The following is a 21,149-nucleotide window of genomic DNA, read 5'->3' on the forward strand; positions in this document are numbered from 1 at the left end:
AAACCTGAAGCTCCGAAATCATTTTAAAAAGTATATCTAACAGTCCACTGTGTAACAGCAGTCCTAGAGCAAGCACTGTTGTGCTAGAGAAGGTTACAAAAAGGTACTTCGGCTTGAGTGTTTGTGTGTATCCTGGTTACAGCTGAACATTGACATGAGCGGAGATGATGAACTAAATGCACAAATTTGAGCTGTTATTTTGTCAGACGGAAGCAGAACAATGGAGCGAGGTACAGGATAAGGGCACTTCTACACCTAGATGAAGCTCCATTCATTTCTGAAAACACAGTCAAGCAAAAAAGTGAAACAAACACAACAAGCTGCGAACTCACAGTAACACAAGCTGCCATCATTTCACCTTTTCTAGAACTAGCCTGGCACTGTGTAAACTTGAATGCGCAATCAGTGACAATCACTTCAATCTTAGGCAAGATTTTTAACTATTTTGTGCATGTGCCATGTTTGTATTGTAAGACTTTGGTTGTAGGGGGACCATGCAACACATAATCCAGAATGAACTGTAATTCCCTAAATGTTTCTAGTGAGAAGTGTTTGAGATTGAAAATGTTGGTACAGTAGTTTTTCCTACTAGCTTGCAAGGCGCTCTCATTTAGAGTCGACATTCAGACCGAAAAAGCTACGGAAGCAGTAGACACCAGGTGAAAGGAGCAGTTGAGCCAAAGAAGTCAACACAGTGGAAGCTCTTAGTTAAAAAAAAAAAAAAAAAAAAGGCCTCCGACACATACATTTGAGCAGAGACTAAGACTTTCTGCACATGGACATCAAAAGACACACCCAAGCACATGTAAATCTGCACAGTGAAGCCAATCATTTTAGCACAGTCGAGGTAAGATGCAGTCAAATACGGCGGGATGTAGTTATAATATACACGTCATCAAGACTCCTGAATTCTTCCTCTAAACACTGTCTGGATTGTTAATGGTCAAAGGGCAGTTTGTTTGGCACACAGTAAAAGGTTGTTTGTTCCCCCCCACACCACTCCTCCGCTTGAGGAGTTTATGAGACACTGTAGTCAAAATCAACAGATGTGTAAGTGAACGGGTGTAAGCTCACTGTGAGCAGCTAAAGTGCGCCTGACATGTTTTTAAGGTGAAGAAAAGGAGTTTCCATAATGACATATCCACCTGAACATTGAAACATTTAAAAAAAACAAAAAAAACAGCAAAGAATTGAATTTGGATCCGTTTTGAAGTATTCAAGCTAATGCTGTTTGTTTGAAGAACGTAATACTTTGACAGATTCCCCTCTGTATTACAGTGATGTTGAAGAGGGGGCGTCAGGAAATGTGAACAGATGCAACAATAAACTCTTCAATGTGATGTGAAAAACAGTGAAAGTGAGTGAGGTTGGGTTGTGCACTGGGTTGGAACATGGCAGACAGAGAATCTACAGCTTCAGTGACATTCATTAGCTGCCCAAGTTATTGCTGACATATCCAATGTATGATCTGCAAAGCACAAGTGTCAACAAACCTGTTAAAGTTTTATTTACAAGAGAAAACCAAAGTGTTTGTCAAGTCTCATTCTCCCAACCCCCAACAGTCAAAATATATTAATAGTACAGCTCAAAGAGCGTATTGATGTAGTCTCACTTTTTTAATAAAATTAAATCCTGACATAATTACAATAATGCCTTTTTGTTTCAATTGTACATAATGGTGTGGTACAAGTTCACAGAGTTCAGAAATCTACTAAAGTCTGACATGCAAAATGTCTCAAACAAGACTGTACCATTGAACAGGAACTGAAATCTCATTTCAGTTTCTTTAAGTCAGTTGTTCATTTTTTTTTATGTCTTTGTAGTCTTTATTACACAACATTTTAGTTAGTTCTTGTATTTACATGTAAAAGAAATCGCAACATAAGTGCTGGAAAAAATCCATATATATGTGAATATATGTATACATTTCTAGGCAATACATAAATAAATCTATAATTATATATTCAGAGGATCAGTCCTCATCACTGGAGTCTGAATCGCCTGATGAGGAAGAAGAGCTCCCAGACTCTGAAGAAGATGACTTGGCTTTCCCCGAATCTTCAGGACCACTGTTCTCTTTTTGTTCTGCTGACTCCTCTCCTTCATCTTCATCCAAAGCCTCTTCTAACTCCTCATCATCCTCATCTCCGTCCTTCTCTGCTGCTGGCACCTCTGTCTCCTGTGACAATGACTGGGAGGCTGCAGGCTGAGGAGGAAAAGGAGCAGGAGGAAGGACATGCTCCCTGCTTGAGCTCTGCAGCTGTGTGGCAGACACAGGAAGGTTAAGGCCTGGAGTGAGAAGCATCCCTGGGTAAAGCATACTGGAGAGTAACAAGGGGTTAAGAGACAGTGAGTGACTGGAGGCTGCAGAGGCAGCTGAAGCACTTTGTGGGGCGCCGGCAGAGGAAGAGGAGCTGGAAGTGGAGGAAGGAGTTGTGTTCAAGCCCTCTGTCCTTTCTCCTTTGGTGTCTGAGGTGTTAGAGGGGACTTTAGAGGCTGACGGCTCGCCTGCAACACTGCTGATGGTTCCTTTTGTCTTCTCTTCAGAGCCACCTGTGCCCTCCTGAACAGGCTTCCCTAGCAAACTGCTCATGCCAATGAGGTTTGGGATTCCAGCCATACCGGAGAGCATCATGGGAAACATGGCAGCAAGGTTACTTGCAGCCAGGTTGCTAGCATCAGACGGCAGCCCCATTAGGCCCGCGGTGAGCTGCAGGGACTGTAAGCTCTGGAGGTTTTGCTGGAATGCCTGCAGACTGGTCAGGTCCATTCCAGTAAGGAGGCCATTGGCTAGAAGGGGGTTCAGACCCAGTGCAGCGACTGCAGGGTTGGGAGCTGCAGCTGCCGCAGCGGCAGCCGCTGCTGCCTTGGCCAGAGGATTCTTGGGTCGACGTCCACGTCTGCTCACCTCCTCAGGAACAATTGGTCCTGTTAGGATCCTGTCAAACATGCTCTCTGGGAGGTAACCCTGAAAAAACATCGAAGAGATGATGGGGTTGGTATCATTAAACATCAGAGCCAAACCTGTGTCATTACAAATATTACAGCACACATGCTGTAAAAAGTAAACACGAAGGACTTGTTTAGGTCCATCTAGCTAAAACTTATACAGTGAACAGCTGTTAACCTGATGTTCACATAGATGTGATACTTTTGACTTACCGACTGTTTGACAACATCAGCCCACTCAGGTGGGACACCATACTCAGGGTTCTCCTGAAGGAAGCGGCACAGATCCTTAAGAGGAGGAGCAAATGCTCCACCGACCTACATGACAGATGACAGCAACATGAAACACTTCAACCAAAAGTTTCTCTTGCTGTAGAACCTTGCTAAAAAAGCAAAGGAAGTACTGTCTGGCGTTATTACAGTAAGAACACTGGGCAATGTGAAGGTAAAAGTATCCAGTGTGTCAAACAGATTGTTACTGAAGCTACGACCCAGTTTTGAAGCTTAGTCTTTGAAGGAACACTCAAAAACAAAAGCAAACCTTGCGTGCGTTTCTCCTGTTGATGATCTGGACCCTTTCTTCTCCTGTCAGGCTGTTCACATCGATCTTGTTGGGGTTCCTGCAGCGGTGCCTTTTCTGTTTGGGCCGACCATCCTGGAAGTGGAACTGCATCTGCATTTTATTTACCCCCTGGATAGGAAATGATACTCATGATAAAAGAAAATGCCTCAGAACTGTAGATTTTCTGTACAAAAGAATGATTGGTTCACTGGCTTTTGCAAAGTGAAACAACCCTCTGTTGTTGAATTCATGAGGAAGCTATGTTTTGTACCTGCCTTAAAAAACTGCACATTAATTTCACCCAAAAAAACTAAAGATTATAGTTGTGATTTTGCTTTATAATAATCAGAACCTTAACAAAACATTCTTCTTTTAACTCTACAGAAACCTTTAAGGTGAAGTGATGATAAGAAATAAGTACTCACAGGGATGAAGGCTCCTGTGTCTGCCACAAATCCAGGGTGCTCTTTGAGCCACAGATCTAGATCTTTCCTCCTGGGAGCATCGTCCCCAGCAAGCCGGGTGCCATCTTTGAGGTTGATGACAGGGACTCTGCTGTCAGTGTCTGCTGGTATCTGATTGGAGCTCTGGCTGAAGCCTGGCATTGAGGCCACAGCCATGCCCACCTGGCCAATACCCCCCCACCCTGGAGGCATCTGGAAAAACACAGGCACAAAAAATGGTGTGTTATTTAGGATACAGCTCATCAGATCAGAACACTAAGGTATACAATAACTTATTATCTATTCATTGCTTGAATAATCAAAATAAGTCAAATAGTAGAGGATGCTAACCTGATCTGAAACAGCAGGGACTCTGCTCCTGTTCATGAAGAGCAGGTCCATCCCCTCCACGTTCTTTCTCCGTCCCCTCCGTCTCTTCACCACTGGCTGGCCATCCAGTACGCCATTCAGCCTCATCTGACTGGAAAGATCTGGAGGTGCTGCAAACAAAAAAAACAAACAAAAAAACAGCCTGTTAGCTTCCATCTAGTTTGTCAATGTTTACTGATTTTTAAGCGTAAGGAAGGATCTTTTGAATACATTCGGAAATATCTTACATTTTGGGGTCATTCCATTAAGGCCTTTTTTTTTACTCACGGCTGCTTGTTACTGATGTGTACTTATGGCAAAGGTCAGATATTGTATTTTAGACTTAACACACATTTTTTGTTTCGTTACCATCTGTAAATTAAACTAGCATGGCCAAAAAGATGACAAGTATTAACTTTACAGTCTTTTCAGTTACTGAAACCTGACTTTGCTGCAATCTAGTGGTCGTCAAGGAAAATAGCAGGGACTTCTGTCAACACATGATGTATGTACATGTAAAGGTCTTTTCTGCATTTGAAATAAACACACCGGTCTGGAAGCTGCACTGAGGCTTGGTGATGTCTGCCAGGCCTGTGTCCGAGGCGCTCTGCAGCTCATGAAGCCGGGCCAGGTACTGCTGCTGGGCCTGGGGACCTTCCTCGGACTCCAGTGGCCTCTTCAGAGGTAGACCTTGTTTCTGGAAGGTCAGTTTAAGACCTCCCTCCTGCTGCACACACACACACCACAAATATGTTAGACAAGTCTGGGGGAATAAAACGTTAGGGTGAAAACAAAATTGAGATATAAACAAGGAGAAATGTGCTATTTAATTTAAAAAATAATCCTCATCCGGCTGTTTACTGCGTAAAGAATCTTTCACTGATTTTTCATCTATCCATAGATTAATGGATATTGAAGTAAAAGCTTTTTTTTTATATTACTTAAACTTTATCATTGAATGTATATTTTTCACAATATATGATTATTTATAAACATGTTTTACATTAAGAGAACATTTTTGCAGTTATTTTCTTGTTAGTAGTATTGGGACACATGGACACAGAAGAGGGCAGTGACTAGCAGGGGCAGTGGGTTTAGTCTAGTCATAGTTTGGACTGCATCGGGAAGCCATGCCAGAGCGAAAGCTGCTGTCAGCGTTAAGGAATTTAAAGGTAACAAGCAGCAAGTGTTTGAAGGTATAATTTGTGAAAAGATCTTGATCAAAAAGAAAAACATCCAAAGCAAAGAAATAATCAAAAGCAAGTCTGAAGCCTGTCAAGTTAATGGCCACATGCCTTGATGCAAACTAGAAAACGCCCACAGCCGAGGTCTCCATTTCAATCAGATTATAAGCACGACCCCTTCAGTACAGAGAGGCTTCAAACTGAACTCATTATGTCCTCATGACTGAGTGATTTGTGCTCATGTAATCACAGCCTCAGAGCCCAATTCAAATTGAGTGTGTGGGAAAGGAGAGGAACGCTGTTATTAAATTAATCTCTCCTCCTGCCGGGCAGTCAAAACCACTAATCATACCCGAAGGAAAGAAGGATGAAAACCAGAGAAACATGCTGAACACGGCAGCTAACACCAGTCATGGCAACAGAAGTGGTAGGGTCCTACGATTAGGGCGAAGCAGAGGGAGGCGGATGGGAATAAAGGAGAAATCAACATACATCGTTGAGTTTTACTGAGAACTCCTTGTTTTCTGCAACATGCTTGGTCACCTTTGACCCCTGTGGTGAGGCAGAGGGGTCCTCGCACAGGCTGTTGGCATTGTCCAGCAGCTTGGTGGTGTAAAAGGAGGCCACTGCACCTCCTGGCTCGTACACACGACGTGTTCCTGGCCACTTGCCCTTTAGCACTGCCTGGCAGATGCTGTCCAGGCGGTTGATGATCACACGATCCTGAAGAAACAACAGCAAGACTATCAGAACACTCAAGCACTTGGATCATAAAAAAGAAAAGAAAGGATATTATTTTCATAACCTCTCAAGAATTTAATAGATCAAACAATCCCTGTTAGCTGAACATTTTATTCAAATACCTTCAGGGACAATGCTGTTCAGATTATTTGTAAACCAATCAGTTTCGTTATCAAAATTACTCATGACTTGTTTGCACACATCAACAGTTGTTTACCTTTGGCCAGTAGGATGCAGCAAGCATGTACCCCCCTCCCTGGAAAGGATGAGAGGAGTTGTTGTTGATGCCGTTCTCAGTCCCATGGGTGTCTTGCGTTTCATCCTGTGTAGTGCTCAGAGATGCCACACTGTCCTCATCGAAGCCCTTTACTTTTGTTGCTGCAGGCACTGAGAATGTGACAGACAGAGAGACAGACATTAGAAATAGTGTGCACACCTCTTGGACAGGGTATAATTTGTTATTATGTTGTGTTTTTCTGCTGATCTTTTCTAATATGGTATGGTATGGTATGGTGTCGTATTTTATTAACAAGGCTTATTCTACATTCCAGTTTTTTTATCCTGCAGCTTAGAAGAATAACATCTACTCACCTTTCTTCTTCCCCTCCTCTCTCTCACTGTCGCTATCTTCAGAAGAGGACGACGAGGACGACGAGGATGAAGAAGACCCAGAGGAGCAAGAGGAAGAAGAAGAGGAGGAGCTGGACCCGGAATGTGAAGAGGAAGAAGACGACGAGGAAGAAGATGAAGAGGAGCGTGATGAAGTGCTTGAGGAGGAGCCATCTGAGTCAGATTCTGAGCCTCTCCTTGCCTCCCTGCGCCCTCTCTTGCTAGCCTTCTTGGGTTTCCTCTCAGAGGAGTTTGGCGTGAGAGGTTTGGTACGTGCGGCCACCATCTTTTTCTCGCTGTCCCTCGCCTCTGTAATGGGCTTCTCCTCCAGACCTGTGGGAGTAGGTGGTGCTTGGGGAGGACTCCAGCTGTCCCCAGGCTTCTCCCTACTCTCCTCTCCTTCTGAGGCAGGTTCCACTTTTGGTAAAACCACACCGGGCTCAGTGTCTTTCTGGGTAGGTGGAGGCAGCGGAGAGCCTGTCAACACTGAGCTAGCGTTCTGGTACTGGGGCTGTAGAAGTGGGGTGGATGTATGGGATTGCTGCTGTGTAGCTTTTGTTTGGCTGTTACGTTGGGCAGCCATGAAGCTGAGCTCAGGGTCTCTCAGGATGTGATAATCTGTGCGGCTGACACCATGTTTGGCAGCACCGATAAGCAGGTCACGGTCATGAGTACCTGCTTCCCACCACACGGGTAAGTCAGAGCTCATCTGGCACAGCGGCAGACGCTCATACAGTAATGTATGACGGAGTACTTGCTCCCGCACCTGACGAAGAAGCTCCACTCTGTACAAGGTACGAGACGCCCGCTCCTCTGTGATGGGCTGGATGGTCAGAGACGGGTCCACAGCAGAGTCTGCAACATAGCCCAAGAAGAAGAAAAAAAGAAAGTGAGGCTTCTACACAGAAACAACCCAAAGACCTGTCTGTGCCTGGAGTTTAAACATCACACTGTTAGCTTTTTAGAAATGATTAACTTTATCAAACCCTCTGCCTCTGAACCGTTGAGCCAACATTTGTTTTTCAAAGGTAAAACTGATCTCTCTTTAGAATGCAATCCTTTAAAGGCAGCAATGAGTGTAGAATATACTACAGTACCTGAAACGATGTTAACATTATATTGAGAAAAGTGTAGATCTGATATAGGGTTTTTTTTGTATGGAAATTTGTCTTGCTGTGTTACAAAGAACACAAGTGTGATGAATAAATACTTTATATATATTCTAATAAGAAATATTTCAGCTATTTTCTTACCTTACAATAAATATTTTTATTTCTACAAAAAGGTTGTCAAGGTGCCAAACAAAGAATTAACCCTGACATGATCATCATAATGTCCAAACCCATTTTTTTCAACTGTGTATAAATATATACTGACAATAAGATTAAAACAATATTCATAAAGATATCATGTGTTTGTTAATGAACTGGTAAGACTACTGACCTCCCTCTTTGGGTGGCAGGCGACACACCCTTCGGCACATGGCGGTAAAAGCACACAGGTATTTCTGCAGGCTCTCATCAGTCTTCTTGTGCAGCCGAGCCATTGCCCTGAACTTGGTCCAGTCGAACCGGCTGAGGTTCGGGTCAAACACTACACCAAATGTGGAGACCACACGGTAGAAATCGGCCTCTTCTCTCCTGGTCCATCTGAGGAATGGGAAAAAATGACATCTTGTTCAAAATCATCGAGAACAATATTTTTTCTCTGTTACAATCAAAAATAGTTCTTTTTCATTAAACAATCCATTTTAGATCATTTATATATCTTTTTTCAAACGTGGATCTGCTTCTTGATCTGACCTTTGTTGGCGCTCAATCTTAGCCACCATCTTTGGGTTCAGGGTGTCATTGAGAGTGGGGGGCAGCGGGCAGAGTGGAGCTGACAGTATCATGCTGGGCGTGGACTGAGACTGAGTCTGGTGGATTTGGAGGATCTGCCGGCTCTTAGTGAAGCGCTGCGAGGCTGTGATCAGACGTCTCAGCCTGGCTGTCAACACCGAGGATGAGGGCCAATAGATGGTTTCACCTCCTGTCATTGGAACTGCATCTGGATCAGAGTATTACACAGTGATAGTAACATTAAGTTTTTAGAATTAGACCTGCACATTTTTTATTGTTTATACAGATAAGAGAATTCTGAAAACATTTCTTAGAATTCAAAAATGTAAATCTTAGAAATTTTAAAGTTGCCTCTTGGCTGTGGGAAGCTTGTATTTGTACTTATCATGACCATTTTTTTTATGGATTATGGATTAAAGCATCTAAAGCTCACCTCCGGCGTTGTCAGTGACAACCAAGTCTCCAGGTGAAGAGGCATCATCCTGCAACAGAAGTTCATGGCAGGTTTTAAAAAACACACTTAAACCAGTTTTAAAGTCTTTCAGACTGATTGGTTAAACGATAAATAATTAACAAGCTCAAATACAAAGAGGGGCCAATTTGTTCTATCAACAGCCCCCTTCGGTTCATGTAGACTAACCTCCATATCATCTTTCAGCAGGGCTGGAGCAGGCTTGTACTCTGGATCATCCACATCCCTACACACATACAAATACATATCTATTTGTTTTATTGGAGTTTACATCCAAGTTGTCACAGATTGAAAAATCATTGTGTTTTATTGTGCTGGGCTTAAGTTGAGATATTTTTACGAGTGAAGACTCGTATGATGTACACACCCATCCATGAAATCATTGCCTCTTTGTTCGGCAGCAATGGCCTTCTCATCTGGTCGTCCAACACGCTCTATGAAGCAAAGAGTCGGGTCTGCACGGATAGTGTTGTACTTCTCATAGCCTAGGAGTGCACACAGGGACAAGTGATTAACAAGGTCAGCAAAGAATCAAACATGGAAACTGTTGGATAGGCAAAAGCCAGTCAACAGAACCTGGGTGATTTCTCATATTTTACATTTTAATTTGTTTACCTTAACTTTAATTATTTCCACTTTGTAGACACTTTAAAGTACAGCAAGGAATAGCTCTTTTGGATACAACAAGTAACAGTAAGAGCTGACATGTCTTACCATGTTTATAGATACCCAGCAGCAAACACTTGTCACAGATAGCATCCCACCACAAAGCTGGCAGCTCAGAATGGTCAGGATCTGGCACCCAGATCTTTATTTCACTGTGGAGAGGGAGTAGGAGGAGGAGGAGGAGGAGGAGGAGGAGGAGGAGGCGTAGGAGGAGGAGTAGGAGAAGGAGGAGGAGGAGGAGGAGGAGGGAATCAGAAGTATATCATTTTAGGAGACTTTTTTTTTCCTTGGGTTTTTTATTTGTTCCTCTATTAAAACATGGAATAAGATGCAATGGAGGCAGAAGGAAGGACACATTCAGCTTCATATAATTGTATTATGTCATTCAAATGAACAAAACATTGCAACTTTTGTGTTTAACTAATGTCTTGTTAAATATGTATGTGTAATAACCTCATACAGTTATCAAACTCAGTTTAAACAGGGGCCCTTTGTCTTTTTATTTAACCCGTTTTCCATCATTTCTTCTGTGTATGTAACTCAAGAGCTTCAAATATAATTCCCAAAGAAAGCTTGATTTAAGAATTGTGGGGGAAAATACAAGCTTCCTTAATTCAATCATGATTTATTGTAAGGTGTTGTTTCAATTAATCATCTCTGACAACACTGTCTGGAGGAAATATTTTTTAAAACACACCCATCGTTCACCAGCAGGTGGAGCTCTACAACCGTCTTGTTAATTTAGCTGAGCCGTTGATTCTTCCTTCAATAGGTTGATACCAGATACTTAGGACTATACTTGCTATTTCACACTGTTAATGATATGCCCTCTTTTTGATACTTTACTCTTTCCAATAACTAACTCTGTAGTGTTTTATTACAGTTGCTAAAGCCTTCTAACCCTCTGTGTAAATCAAGAATCCTGCTAATCCACACATCGAACTGGTCAGGAATTTCACTAGACAGAGTGTACGGTGATAACTACTGTGCTGCTTATTGTAGTTGTCCAATGAAGTTATTGTTATTCAAGCCCCTAAAGCAGTAGGAAATGCTAGAAATGAAAAAAGCATAGGACAGGAAGCTGTTGTAAGTAATGAGTAGGTTAAAAGTTGAGCTCACCTGGAGTCCGCACCATCCAGCACCTTCTGGGCTTGGCTCCCTATCACCTCTTGTTTCAGGTAGTACAGCATTCTGACCCTGAGCAGCACCCTGCATAGAAAACCCACTGGTCACAACAAAGCCCTGACCCCGAACAAACGCTGAGTGAGCAGTACCATCATGCACACACACACACACACACACACACACACACACACACACACACACACACACACACACACACACACACACACACACACACACACACACACACACACACACACACACACACACACACACACACACACACACACACACACACACACACACACACACACACACACACACACACACACACACACACACACACACACACACACACACACACACACACACACACACACACACACACACACACACACACACACACACACACACACACACACACACACACACACACACACACACACACACACACACACACACACACACACACACACACACACACACACACACACACACACACACACACACACACACACACACACACACACACACACACACACACACACACACACACACACACACACAGCAAACTGATGATCACAATGCAAATGAGAGAAATGTGTGACAATTTATGTGTGATCCTAAAATTGAACTGTCTAGGTGTATAATTGTACTGCCATACCATCCACAAACAGCATACAATCTACTGAACATATAGATAATGCGTATGCGTTTGATCACAGATTTTTTGTGTATTCTGCTATTAATCACAAGCTAGCCTTTCAAAGAGCTTGCCACAAAACAGACTAAGCCAGATTCATTTCTGTGAATTATGGTTTAATTGAAGTCGACATTATCCTATAGACCTCACAGGGAGTCATGAGTGTTTCTACAACACAGCTCTGAGGACTGAATGAACAGTCGACAGTCTCTCTCCAGTCGTCATGTGGTCGTGCTCTGGCAGTAGATGAAGGCTGGGAAGCCGAGGCTGACAAGGTAGAGGGAGGCTGACTCACAGGGGAGACATTAGCTCTGTGATGCATGATCACACATCACAGCCAGCAGGGCTTTGAGCGAAGACACAGTCAAGTGGTGGGAAATGTGTTTGCGCTGGTGTGCCAGGCTGGAACGTCTGGTATGCCTTGAGATTTAGCATTTTGTCTGAACACATAATGATTATTAAATTCTGTCATGTAATGTCTGCTGTTGGAAAAATTGGGCACGGGAGTTTTAAGGCTTCCTGGCATGAGAGCAAAACTCTCTGTTGAGGATTTGCATGGCTATGTAGTCATAAGCTGTCTTACAATTGTTCCTCTCAGTATGGTGTCATTTCAGAGGATACAGTGTACTCCTCTGACACTGTCAAATGCCAGAGAAATTTCTGAATGAAGCACCCTACCACTGCCTATTAAGAAAAAAAAATTCAAAACAATTTAAGCAGACTAGATAAAAAAAAACAATTCCCATTGATCGTAATTAAAACATGTTGTGAAACTACTGATTTTTGAACAATTAAATACATAAGACCAAGAGAAAGGTGACTGACAGAATACCTCTGCAGGTAAATTATTTGTATTTTAAGCCAACATGAAAGAAAAATCATTACCAAACCTCTTCCGTCATTTAGCACTGAAAGTGAACCCTGTTGTCTTCTCCACTTCCAAGGCTTCTTTCTGCTCAAACAGCACTGAAAGAAGTATGGACTACCTTATGACAGAAATAATTCATACCAGGCAATCCTTCTTTTGTACATCATAATTCAGCTAAATAGTCTAAATGAACCCAAAATCCATCCCTGATTCACAGACAGTAACATTTTCAGGGCTTCCATCGCTGTCTGTCAAAGTGATGGATTTCTGTGGTGACCTGTTTGCACTTGTGGCTCTGTTAAATCAAAGTCTTGAACTTCCTCCCTCCCCCACCCTCCATCCTCGTGTGTGAATGGACCCGCCCAGGAGTAGCTGCTGCTTCCTCCGCCTGTCAGCCCGCCCTTCATTGCTCTTCTTCAAAGTGTTTGTGAGTCAGTGTGTGTGTGTGCTGTGCTATGTGGTTCACTCAGAGGCTGCGGAGGATCTCAGCAGAGTCATACACTGTCTTTCAGAGATGAATAAGCCAAGTATACATGACATGAGTGGCATGCAAAGAATTCCTCATGATCTGTTCACAGAAAAAAATCTTACAAAATGCAGTGTAAAAGTCTGACTGAGTCACTGTTGAAATATTGATTCGAAACACAGCATCATGAAATGGACCAGTGCTGGAGCTCAAAACTACACAGAACAGATCTAATAAATACAGTTTTTTTTTTTTTTATCTGTACAGTAAAAAGTACAGGTGGGAAACTGCTTCAATCTTATGCAAACAGTCCACTTCCTATATTTCACACTCTTGTGAAGAGGCTTAACTGTCCAGCTAAGGAGGCCAATCAGCACCAACCTCCCCACCCCCCTTTACCCCACCAGTCACATTCCAGGTCCTCAAAGTGAAAAATGCAGAAGTCAGCTAACTCTGCTGGCTGTGTGTCCCCATTTGCGTGTCACATATCAGACAATCCCTGGATTCAGCACAACTGGACCAGGAAACAATGAAAAACTTTTCTATAGAAGCTGCAGTGCTCTGCACCCAGAAATGAACACCCCCCCCCCCCCCCCCCTTATTGAAATAAGCAGCAGCCATGTTTTCAGCTTTATATCTCAGCCGCATTTGTTTTATAGCAGCCATCTTTTCCCCTCTGTCAGTAAAGAAGAGAGATCTATGACGGCCATTAGCTGGGCTGAAGTCTCATTAACAATCATATCAGTCAGTCTGGTCTCAAAGTGATGCACGTCCGTTAATGAATCAGTCTGCTGTCGGCTCCAATAGATGTTTTAGTGCCTCCTAATTACTGTGGCTCGAAGGTGCCAGTGTTAGAATTTGAGCCACGAATTGTATTTTCATTTTTCACTTAGGCTTCATTGTATTAAAAATAAACTGATACAATCTGTGCTAGAAGAGAATAATGACCACCTGCCAGTAGCTATAATAGCAAAACCGTTTAAACACAGACACATGAACACTCACAATCATGCACACTCTCCCACAGGCATTAAAACAACCAAAACCGAGACTGTTAGTCTCCTTATGTGCTGCAAGCAAGTTCAATCCTGAAAAATATATAAAATATGTCTCTTCCAAGTTATACCACTGTTTTAGATAACTGAGAATATTTAGTAACTTCCCTGATGTAAAGTTAATGCAGTTATAGTGGGAACTACAGGTGAAGTGGATTAAGTTGCCACCTACTTGTTGCAGTGGTGTTTGAGGTGTTTCTTGTAGCCGTCATCCTGAAGCATGTGCTCTGGGTTGTGTTTCCTGAGCCACTCAGCTTTATGGATGTCAAAAGAGCTGGACTGGATCTTCATCTTCTTTCCCTTCCTGCCTCTGGGGACTGGGGCAGACAAACCTAGAGGACAGAAGGAGGCTGACAGTTATAGGTGCAGAGTTATAGGTGCAGTATAAGAAGTGAAATGTGAAAAAAGCACACTGTCTAACCTCTTCATTTGTCACCATCAGTTGTATAAAGATAGTTCAATGCATGCTGAAAGTGCGGAGACTCACCCAGGTGATTCTGTAGCTCCTTGGTTTGTCCATCCTCAGTAGGGGCAATGAGGTCCCACATGAAGCTTTTAATTTTGTCGTCTCCACGGTAATGCACCAGGCAGTAAGCCAGCAGGGCCCTGCAGATGGACTCCACGTCCCAATCTGTCAGCTGCTTCTTAAAACGCCCATGGTTCAGAATATCCTTCCAACGGCCCCAGCTGGACAACAAAGGGAAAAGCAAAATGGAAGGAAAGTTGTCACAAAGGAAAGATTCTCTTACTATAAAAGATATGCTAATTTAATAGACATGGCTCACCCATAGACAAGCAGGTTCTTCTCTACTCTGAAGCACTCTGTGCGTCCATAGCTGTTGAGACGGTCATGGTTTCGCCTGAGCTTTGGTTTGGACTCATCATCGCTTTCGCCCTCTGAGAGCTCAGCTAACTCGTCCTTTGTGGCACTGAACGGCCTTGTCTGCTTTCTGACGCGAGGGGTGTCAATCACCAAGCTGTTCTGCAGGGGGGAATGGAGGGTGAACAAGACTTTAAAAAAGGACTTCCCAGGACCTTATCACAGCTAAGAAAGGCTGTCACTCTACTGTCTGAGCATTATATCTCTATGATGTGCAACAAATCTTTGTGAGCAATGCTCTCATTATGTCTAACTCTCCATAATAATTGAAGTGTTGTACAACATACTCTTCCGTTGACCATTTCCATGTCAATATCCGCCTTTTTGGCCCATTTGTCCCAGAAGTTGGGATCATCCAGAGAGATGTCTGTGCGGTTACCGGACGCCACAAAACTAGCCTGAAAACAGACGTTGGAATATACATTAACAATCCATAATCAAATCTGGAATTCATGATAAAACACTGCTATTCAAAAATACCCAGTTAAATTTATCCAGTCACAGGTAATATCATCTGAACTTAATAAACAGAACATTTGAATAAAGTTTCATTTAAAGCTTTCATATTAGAACAGTTTTATGGCTCTCTAACAGTCACCTTAGCAAAGGTAGATCCTCGTCCCTCAGACTCGATGGTGATGGTCTTTGTCCTGCGCTGGAGAATCTGGTCGATGTCCTCCTCACAGAATTTCGCCCCTTCATCCTCCTCATCCATGATTGCCCCGTATGCACCACGTCTCAACAGATCCTCGATCTCTTTTTTAGATAGCTGCTGCTGCACAGCCTAGGAGCAACAGAATTCAACTCTAATGAATAAAAATACGGTGATATAGGCCAAAAAATTATAACTGATTATGAGCTACAACCTACTACTACTTAATGCAGGATAAGGAAATGGTACCCTGCAAAACCTCATAGCTTTTACAAAACAGGACACGATCAAACAAACACCTGTACCGGGTTGCATATGAAGTCAGACCCGAAGAGAAGGCCTGCTAATAGCTCAACCTCTTTTATACTTTAGATAATTCTCAGAGGACACCAACCTCAGCTAAACATCCACCTACACATTTCACATGTTGTTGACACACTCCCTCACAAAGAGATTAAACTCTAATAGGATTGGTTACACTTTAAGTAGAAATTTCAAGATTGAGCTCCAAGTTTGCGGGTTTGTGCACATTTGTTTTTCTCTGTTTTGCATCTTCTTGTTGTCTGCCATCTGTTGCACTGCTTCTCTGATATCACTCAGGGCCGATGATAAAGGAAGCTGTTGTCTTTTATTATTGATGGAAAGACCACAAAATCTTTTGAATTTTATTTGTGAAACTTTACTCATTGTCAAACCATTACAACAATTACAGGTTGTCACGGTGAGAGTAAGAGACAGGTTTATTTTATTTTACAATTTTCCCAGTAATAATGCAATGAGGGCCTGATTCACTAAGAGTGTAGCCGCTAATGGTTTCAAAGATGCACAACATTTGCTTACACTATCTGCTCCATCCCAAGGTCTAATACACAAAGCATATAGTGCTAAAGATATTAAGGTGCAAACACGCTCAGTGCATTTTGTTTTTCTTGGTGTTTGAAAGTGGAGAAACGTAGGCTGAACCTTTACTCTGCACAGAGTTCAGTTCTGTCCACATAAAGATGATGACTGTAGGAGGGGAGGGGAAACTGTTTCAGGGTGTATTTTAATACCAGACTTGAAAAAAAAAAGAAGAGTTTCACTTGTTAGAACAAAGCTTCCTCTCTGAATGTTGCATGCAAGAGCAACTTGAAAAAATTTAAATAAAAAAAACTCACATCCTCGTGTGTAACAGCTTCAGAATAGTGGAATCGTTTTTTCTGATCACTGGAAAGTTTGCATGTGACATCTCCTATAAATACTGCTCTCAACTGTGTGTGGTCGTTGGCGCGTTTTTTATGCAATTACGCTTATTAGCATTGAAAGAAACAAAATGTTCCCCAAATGACAGCGTAATGGCTTATTTTAATACATGGAACCAACAAAGACACAGAGACGCTATTTGCTCTGCAGTGCGTTAAGGGGAGTGTTTAACCTCAGGCACATGTTCTGTGAATTAGAAAGTGTCTTTTTGACTCATTTGCACAGGTTTATCAGGCACAAAAGCAGTGCAATACTTTGTGAATCAGGCCCTGAGTGTTAAAAGCTGGAGCTACATTTGAAAGATGAGCTAAAAGAAACTACTCAGTTAAGATCCCTCAGGATTTAAGATTGTATTCATTGAAAATTGATGCTTATCTGAGTAAGAAAAAAGGGTAGATAGATAAACCCAATTAAATTAAATAAAAAACCATGCACTCTATAATAATCCTGGTACTTATGGCTTTTGTGGTTTCCTGCTTTTAGTGTTAGCATTTGATGATGAGATAGTCGAATAGAAAAAAACCATTCATGCCCAGCTAGGACAGAAAATCACAAACAAACATTCTTTTTGAAAATTAACTGAACATAATCAACATGACTAATTGATTTAATCCCCCATTTCTATTTCAAAGAATTTGGAAACTTCTCAAACTTACCCCTCCCCCTGTGCCTCCTCCAAGGCTGTTATCTCGGCCACTCATGCTCTGCAACACTGCTTTGTCGAGACCCAGCTTGAGGCTAGCGCGATCAAACATTTCTCTCTCGTACGAGTTCCTGGTGATCAGACGATACACCTTGACTGCTTTGTTCTGACCAATACGGTGGCAGCGAGCCTGGGCCTGTGAAGGGCGGGGGAAAAAAACGAGTGAAGCTGCTATATATGCAGTTTGACATAATGTCAAATACTCTTAAATGATGATATGTTGTATAATGAATCTGCACTTGTTGCCTTGAGGACAGCATGTAAAGCACTGTATAAGTGTTTACATGGGCAGATCAACGTGCTAAATTAAGCTTGTGCTGAAACATTAATAGCAGTTGGTTGTAACTTTATCTGTGAGTGAGTGAGTTGGTGTGTGCAGTTATCTCATACCTGCAGGTCATTCTGTGGGTTCCAGTCAGAGTCAAAGATGATACAAGTGTCTGCAGCTGTGAGGTTGATTCCCAGGCCACCAGCTCTTGTACAGAGGAGGAAAACGAAGCGCTCTGAGTCAGGCTTACTGAAGCGGTCAATCGCTGCTTGCCGCAGGTTCCCCCGAACACGTCCATCTATTCGCTCATACAAGTACCTGCAACACAGAAACACTGAGCTGTGATAAAGGTTCACAACAATGACCCATTGAGTCAGGACTTACTCTGAATATCTGGGGTTTCACAAAAAATATAAAGCATTAAACATCAAAATTTGATAAATGTTTTTCATCCTAGGGAGAATTATTTAAACTAAGCTTGAAATAACTCAGGTTCTAAAGTCTCCCTATACTATTTTTTTTTTTGCTTTCCTTCTACATTTGAGAAACTATGTGCTCAAAGCTAAAACTGTAGAGTGGTTATGCCTTTTCATCTTGTGTTCATTCTCATCCCCTCCCACAACCCAACCCCCTGCCCTCCTCCAGGGTAATCCACTCACAAGAAGACTCACAGAAACCACCACTTGTCTCAAGCAGTGGAGCCCCGAGGGCTTAAATAACCTGCTGCTGAACCCTGTCTGAGGTCTGTGCTGCACAGCACCTCACATGTTTACAATAGTTTAGGGTTAAGGCCAGCTGCGGGTGAGAAGCCAGAAGAAAAAGAGAGTCAAAAAGAGAGTCAAAGTCAGGAACGCGAAACGGAAGAGAATTAAGAATGAAAATAAAGTCAAAGATGAGATGAAGCTGAACCACTGTAATTATCATATCTTTCAGTACATTCTTAACCTAAAGACTAGTTGTAAACCTCCTCATGATTGTTACTTACCACTCGTTCCATTTCAGCTTTTATATGATCTTCTGTGAAGACCTAAGACACTGCTTACACGTTGGCAATGCAAACACACAAAGGGAAGCAAGGTCTAAACTCATGATGTGAGTGTAAAAAAAGCACTCCCATACTTTTCAGGGCCTCAGATTGTATAAAGTAGCTAAAAGGACCTGATACAAGTCCAAACTATAGCCAGTCACCTGAACAGTTTTTGGACCTGTTGTATTTTGTCTTTTCATTCAAAAATATTTCAGTGTGTTATCGACAAGGGAGCGGATACATGTATTCTGTTTTAGAACAGAGATGAAATATTTGAGCTGAGAGGTTTAAAACACTAGAATGTTGCAGGATTAAAATGGTTTGGTAAAGTTGTGAAATATTGTCAAACTTTTTGGGTCATACAATGGTAAGGGTAAAGACTGTTAGAGGTATGAGACTCGGTGCTCTTTTGAGTTGAACTTCCAGAAAATGAGCATGATTTAAATCCCCCTTTTCAGGCTTGTGTTGTAAAGGTTTTAGTCAGAGCTTCAAAGAATAAGCCCCGTGTCCACCTAGCATTTTGTTATGACAGGCAGTGTCTTTTTTTTAATTGTTTTCAATGAGGAGAGAGGGTTCTCAGCAGAAAGCGGACGCCTGGAGATAAAGCGCAGCTCCCAGTGTCTTTTCTTCCGAGCGCTCTGCCTTTATGTGCGGCCACTCTGAGCGTTCAAGACGTAAAGGTATCAAGGTACTGTTGATGTCTTTTCCAAATGTATGATATTCCCTGTATTTTTGCCGCCTACGGATCGTGTCTTGTACCTACATCCTCTTTGCGCTCTATCTGATGGTTAAAAAACGATCTCAAATATAAAACATGTAGTAAAAAGTAACGCAGCAGTGTCGGTCATACAGCAGCCTGTTGACTGTTGTCATAGAGACAGGACGGACGTGCAGCACTTTTCTTCTCAGCGCACAAACGCTTCATGCAGACACTCCTGAGCGCACAGCCAGCGCTTTTCTGCCCAGAAAAAACTCTAGGTGGACACGGGGCTTAAGTCATCCTTTTGTATTACCTTCTCTGAATGAGGTAGTCTTCCAAGATGTCCAGGCAGCGCACCATTTGGGAGAAGATGAGCACCCTGTGCCCTCCGGCCTTCATCTTCGGCAGCAGCTTATCAATAAGGACCAGCTTCCCTGCAGACTGCACCATAGCCTGCAGGTGAAAGTCCATGGCAGTGGGGCTGTACACCTCCCTGAAGTCCTCCATGATCTTTTCTTCTGCTCCTGACAAACAAAAGACAGAGAAAATTCAGCAACACCCGCTCTCCTGCTTCTAATGATTTTCTTTGAAAGTATTTTATCCTCCTAATTATCAAGTGTCAATTCATATGAATCAAGACTTTTCTCCTTTATTTGATATACATTAAAAAGATCATTAGATGCATATCTGCAACAAAACTTTTGCTATTGCTGAACGTGAAGTTTAAGATGACCGTGTCAAACATGAAAGTATGTGGTATTAATTCAGGAGTAGGTAGTGTTTGTCAAAAACACGATCATTTTTAACTGTGATAGTGTGGTTTTATTAAGAAGGGAGGAAAAAAATAAACACTCAAAAGATTCTACAAAGACCGATGACATTTAAATGGCTGTTTCGAGGGACAATCACCAGGTGTAGAGTCTTATGAAATAATCACTTAAGGAACCACATAATAGTGAGCACCTTCATCTTCTAAATTGAGCCCACAACACCTCTGGAAGACTAAACAGGAAATTGTTATATTGCACACCTTCAGCTGCTATATCTGCAAAGCTCCCAACTATACATTTCGAGGATATTTACAGTTCCTACATGAACCTGTATTTAAGGTAAAATAGCCCCCAATTTACCTTTGATGAGGTAGGGGTGGTTGCAGCACTTTCTCAGCTCCATCATGGTGTTGACCAGGTTGGGCATGTTTGCCTGGCCAGCTCCTTTAGCCAGGAAAGAGAAGTTCTTCTCAAGGATCGCTCGATAGTACTTCTTTTGAATGTTTGTGAGCTCAACTTCAATGATGGTTTCCTCTTTAGGAGCCAGCTTCTTCTCCACGTCTTCCTTTAACCGACGCAGCATCATAGGCTTCAGGATGGCCTGAAGCTTTTGTACCTGCAGACCCAAACAGAAAAAGATGTTAAAAGCGTTAGTAATGGTATGGTACACTGTATAAAACACCAACAGTGACCTTACAAAATGTGCCTATACTTCTTCTGATTAAATCTGAAACAGCTGTTTTACACTTATTAGTATTGAATTTTCAACTTTGAGAATCAATCTTTTGATTCAAGGATTTCATCAAAATTTGGTTGCAGTGGAATGTCAGAAAAAGCTATTAATTACATTTGATACA

The 21,149-nt window shown here is 42.3% G+C and overlaps 1 protein-coding gene across 6 annotated transcripts in view; it reads right to left on the reverse strand.

The window, feature by feature from the left end:
* Positions 1-712: 712 nt before the first annotated feature.
* The window catches only part of chd9 (chromodomain helicase DNA binding protein 9), a 66,595-nt gene continuing 46,158 nt past the window's right edge, over positions 713-21,149 (reverse strand). For 3 of the 6 annotated variants that reach the window (XM_061045946.1, XM_061045986.1, XM_061045978.1), the window contains 25 exons: positions 20,653-20,908; positions 19,836-20,046; positions 17,918-18,113; positions 17,481-17,663; positions 15,529-15,714; positions 15,218-15,328; positions 14,836-15,032; positions 14,538-14,737; positions 14,223-14,382; positions 10,956-11,045; positions 9,885-9,988; positions 9,538-9,655; positions 9,339-9,396; positions 9,132-9,180; positions 8,660-8,906; positions 8,301-8,506; positions 6,840-7,712; positions 6,466-6,635; positions 6,000-6,230; positions 4,873-5,050; positions 4,306-4,454; positions 3,937-4,167; positions 3,491-3,640; positions 3,163-3,267; positions 713-2,968 (listed from right to left, as the gene is read on the reverse strand). In XM_061045946.1, coding sequence (XP_060901929.1) covers positions 1,973-2,968; positions 3,163-3,267; positions 3,491-3,640; positions 3,937-4,167; positions 4,306-4,454; positions 4,873-5,050; positions 6,000-6,230; positions 6,466-6,635; positions 6,840-7,712; positions 8,301-8,506; positions 8,660-8,906; positions 9,132-9,180; positions 9,339-9,396; positions 9,538-9,655; positions 9,885-9,988; positions 10,956-11,045; positions 14,223-14,382; positions 14,538-14,737; positions 14,836-15,032; positions 15,218-15,328; positions 15,529-15,714; positions 17,481-17,663; positions 17,918-18,113; positions 19,836-20,046; positions 20,653-20,908 — 5,655 coding nt within the window. In that variant the 3' untranslated portion in view covers positions 713-1,972. The remainder of the gene's footprint in view (positions 2,969-3,162; positions 3,268-3,490; positions 3,641-3,936; positions 4,168-4,305; positions 4,455-4,872; positions 5,051-5,999; positions 6,231-6,465; positions 6,636-6,839; positions 7,713-8,300; positions 8,507-8,659; positions 8,907-9,131; positions 9,181-9,338; positions 9,397-9,537; positions 9,656-9,884; positions 9,989-10,955; positions 11,046-14,222; positions 14,383-14,537; positions 14,738-14,835; positions 15,033-15,217; positions 15,329-15,528; positions 15,715-17,480; positions 17,664-17,917; positions 18,114-19,835; positions 20,047-20,652; positions 20,909-21,149) is intronic. The other 3 variants (XM_061045969.1, XM_061045961.1, XM_061045953.1) reach the window with 3 other exon arrangements.

The sequence above is a fragment of the Labrus mixtus genome, chromosome 1 (genome assembly GCF_963584025.1).
Source record: "Labrus mixtus chromosome 1, fLabMix1.1, whole genome shotgun sequence".
Taxonomy (NCBI): Eukaryota; Metazoa; Chordata; class Actinopteri; order Labriformes; family Labridae; genus Labrus; species Labrus mixtus.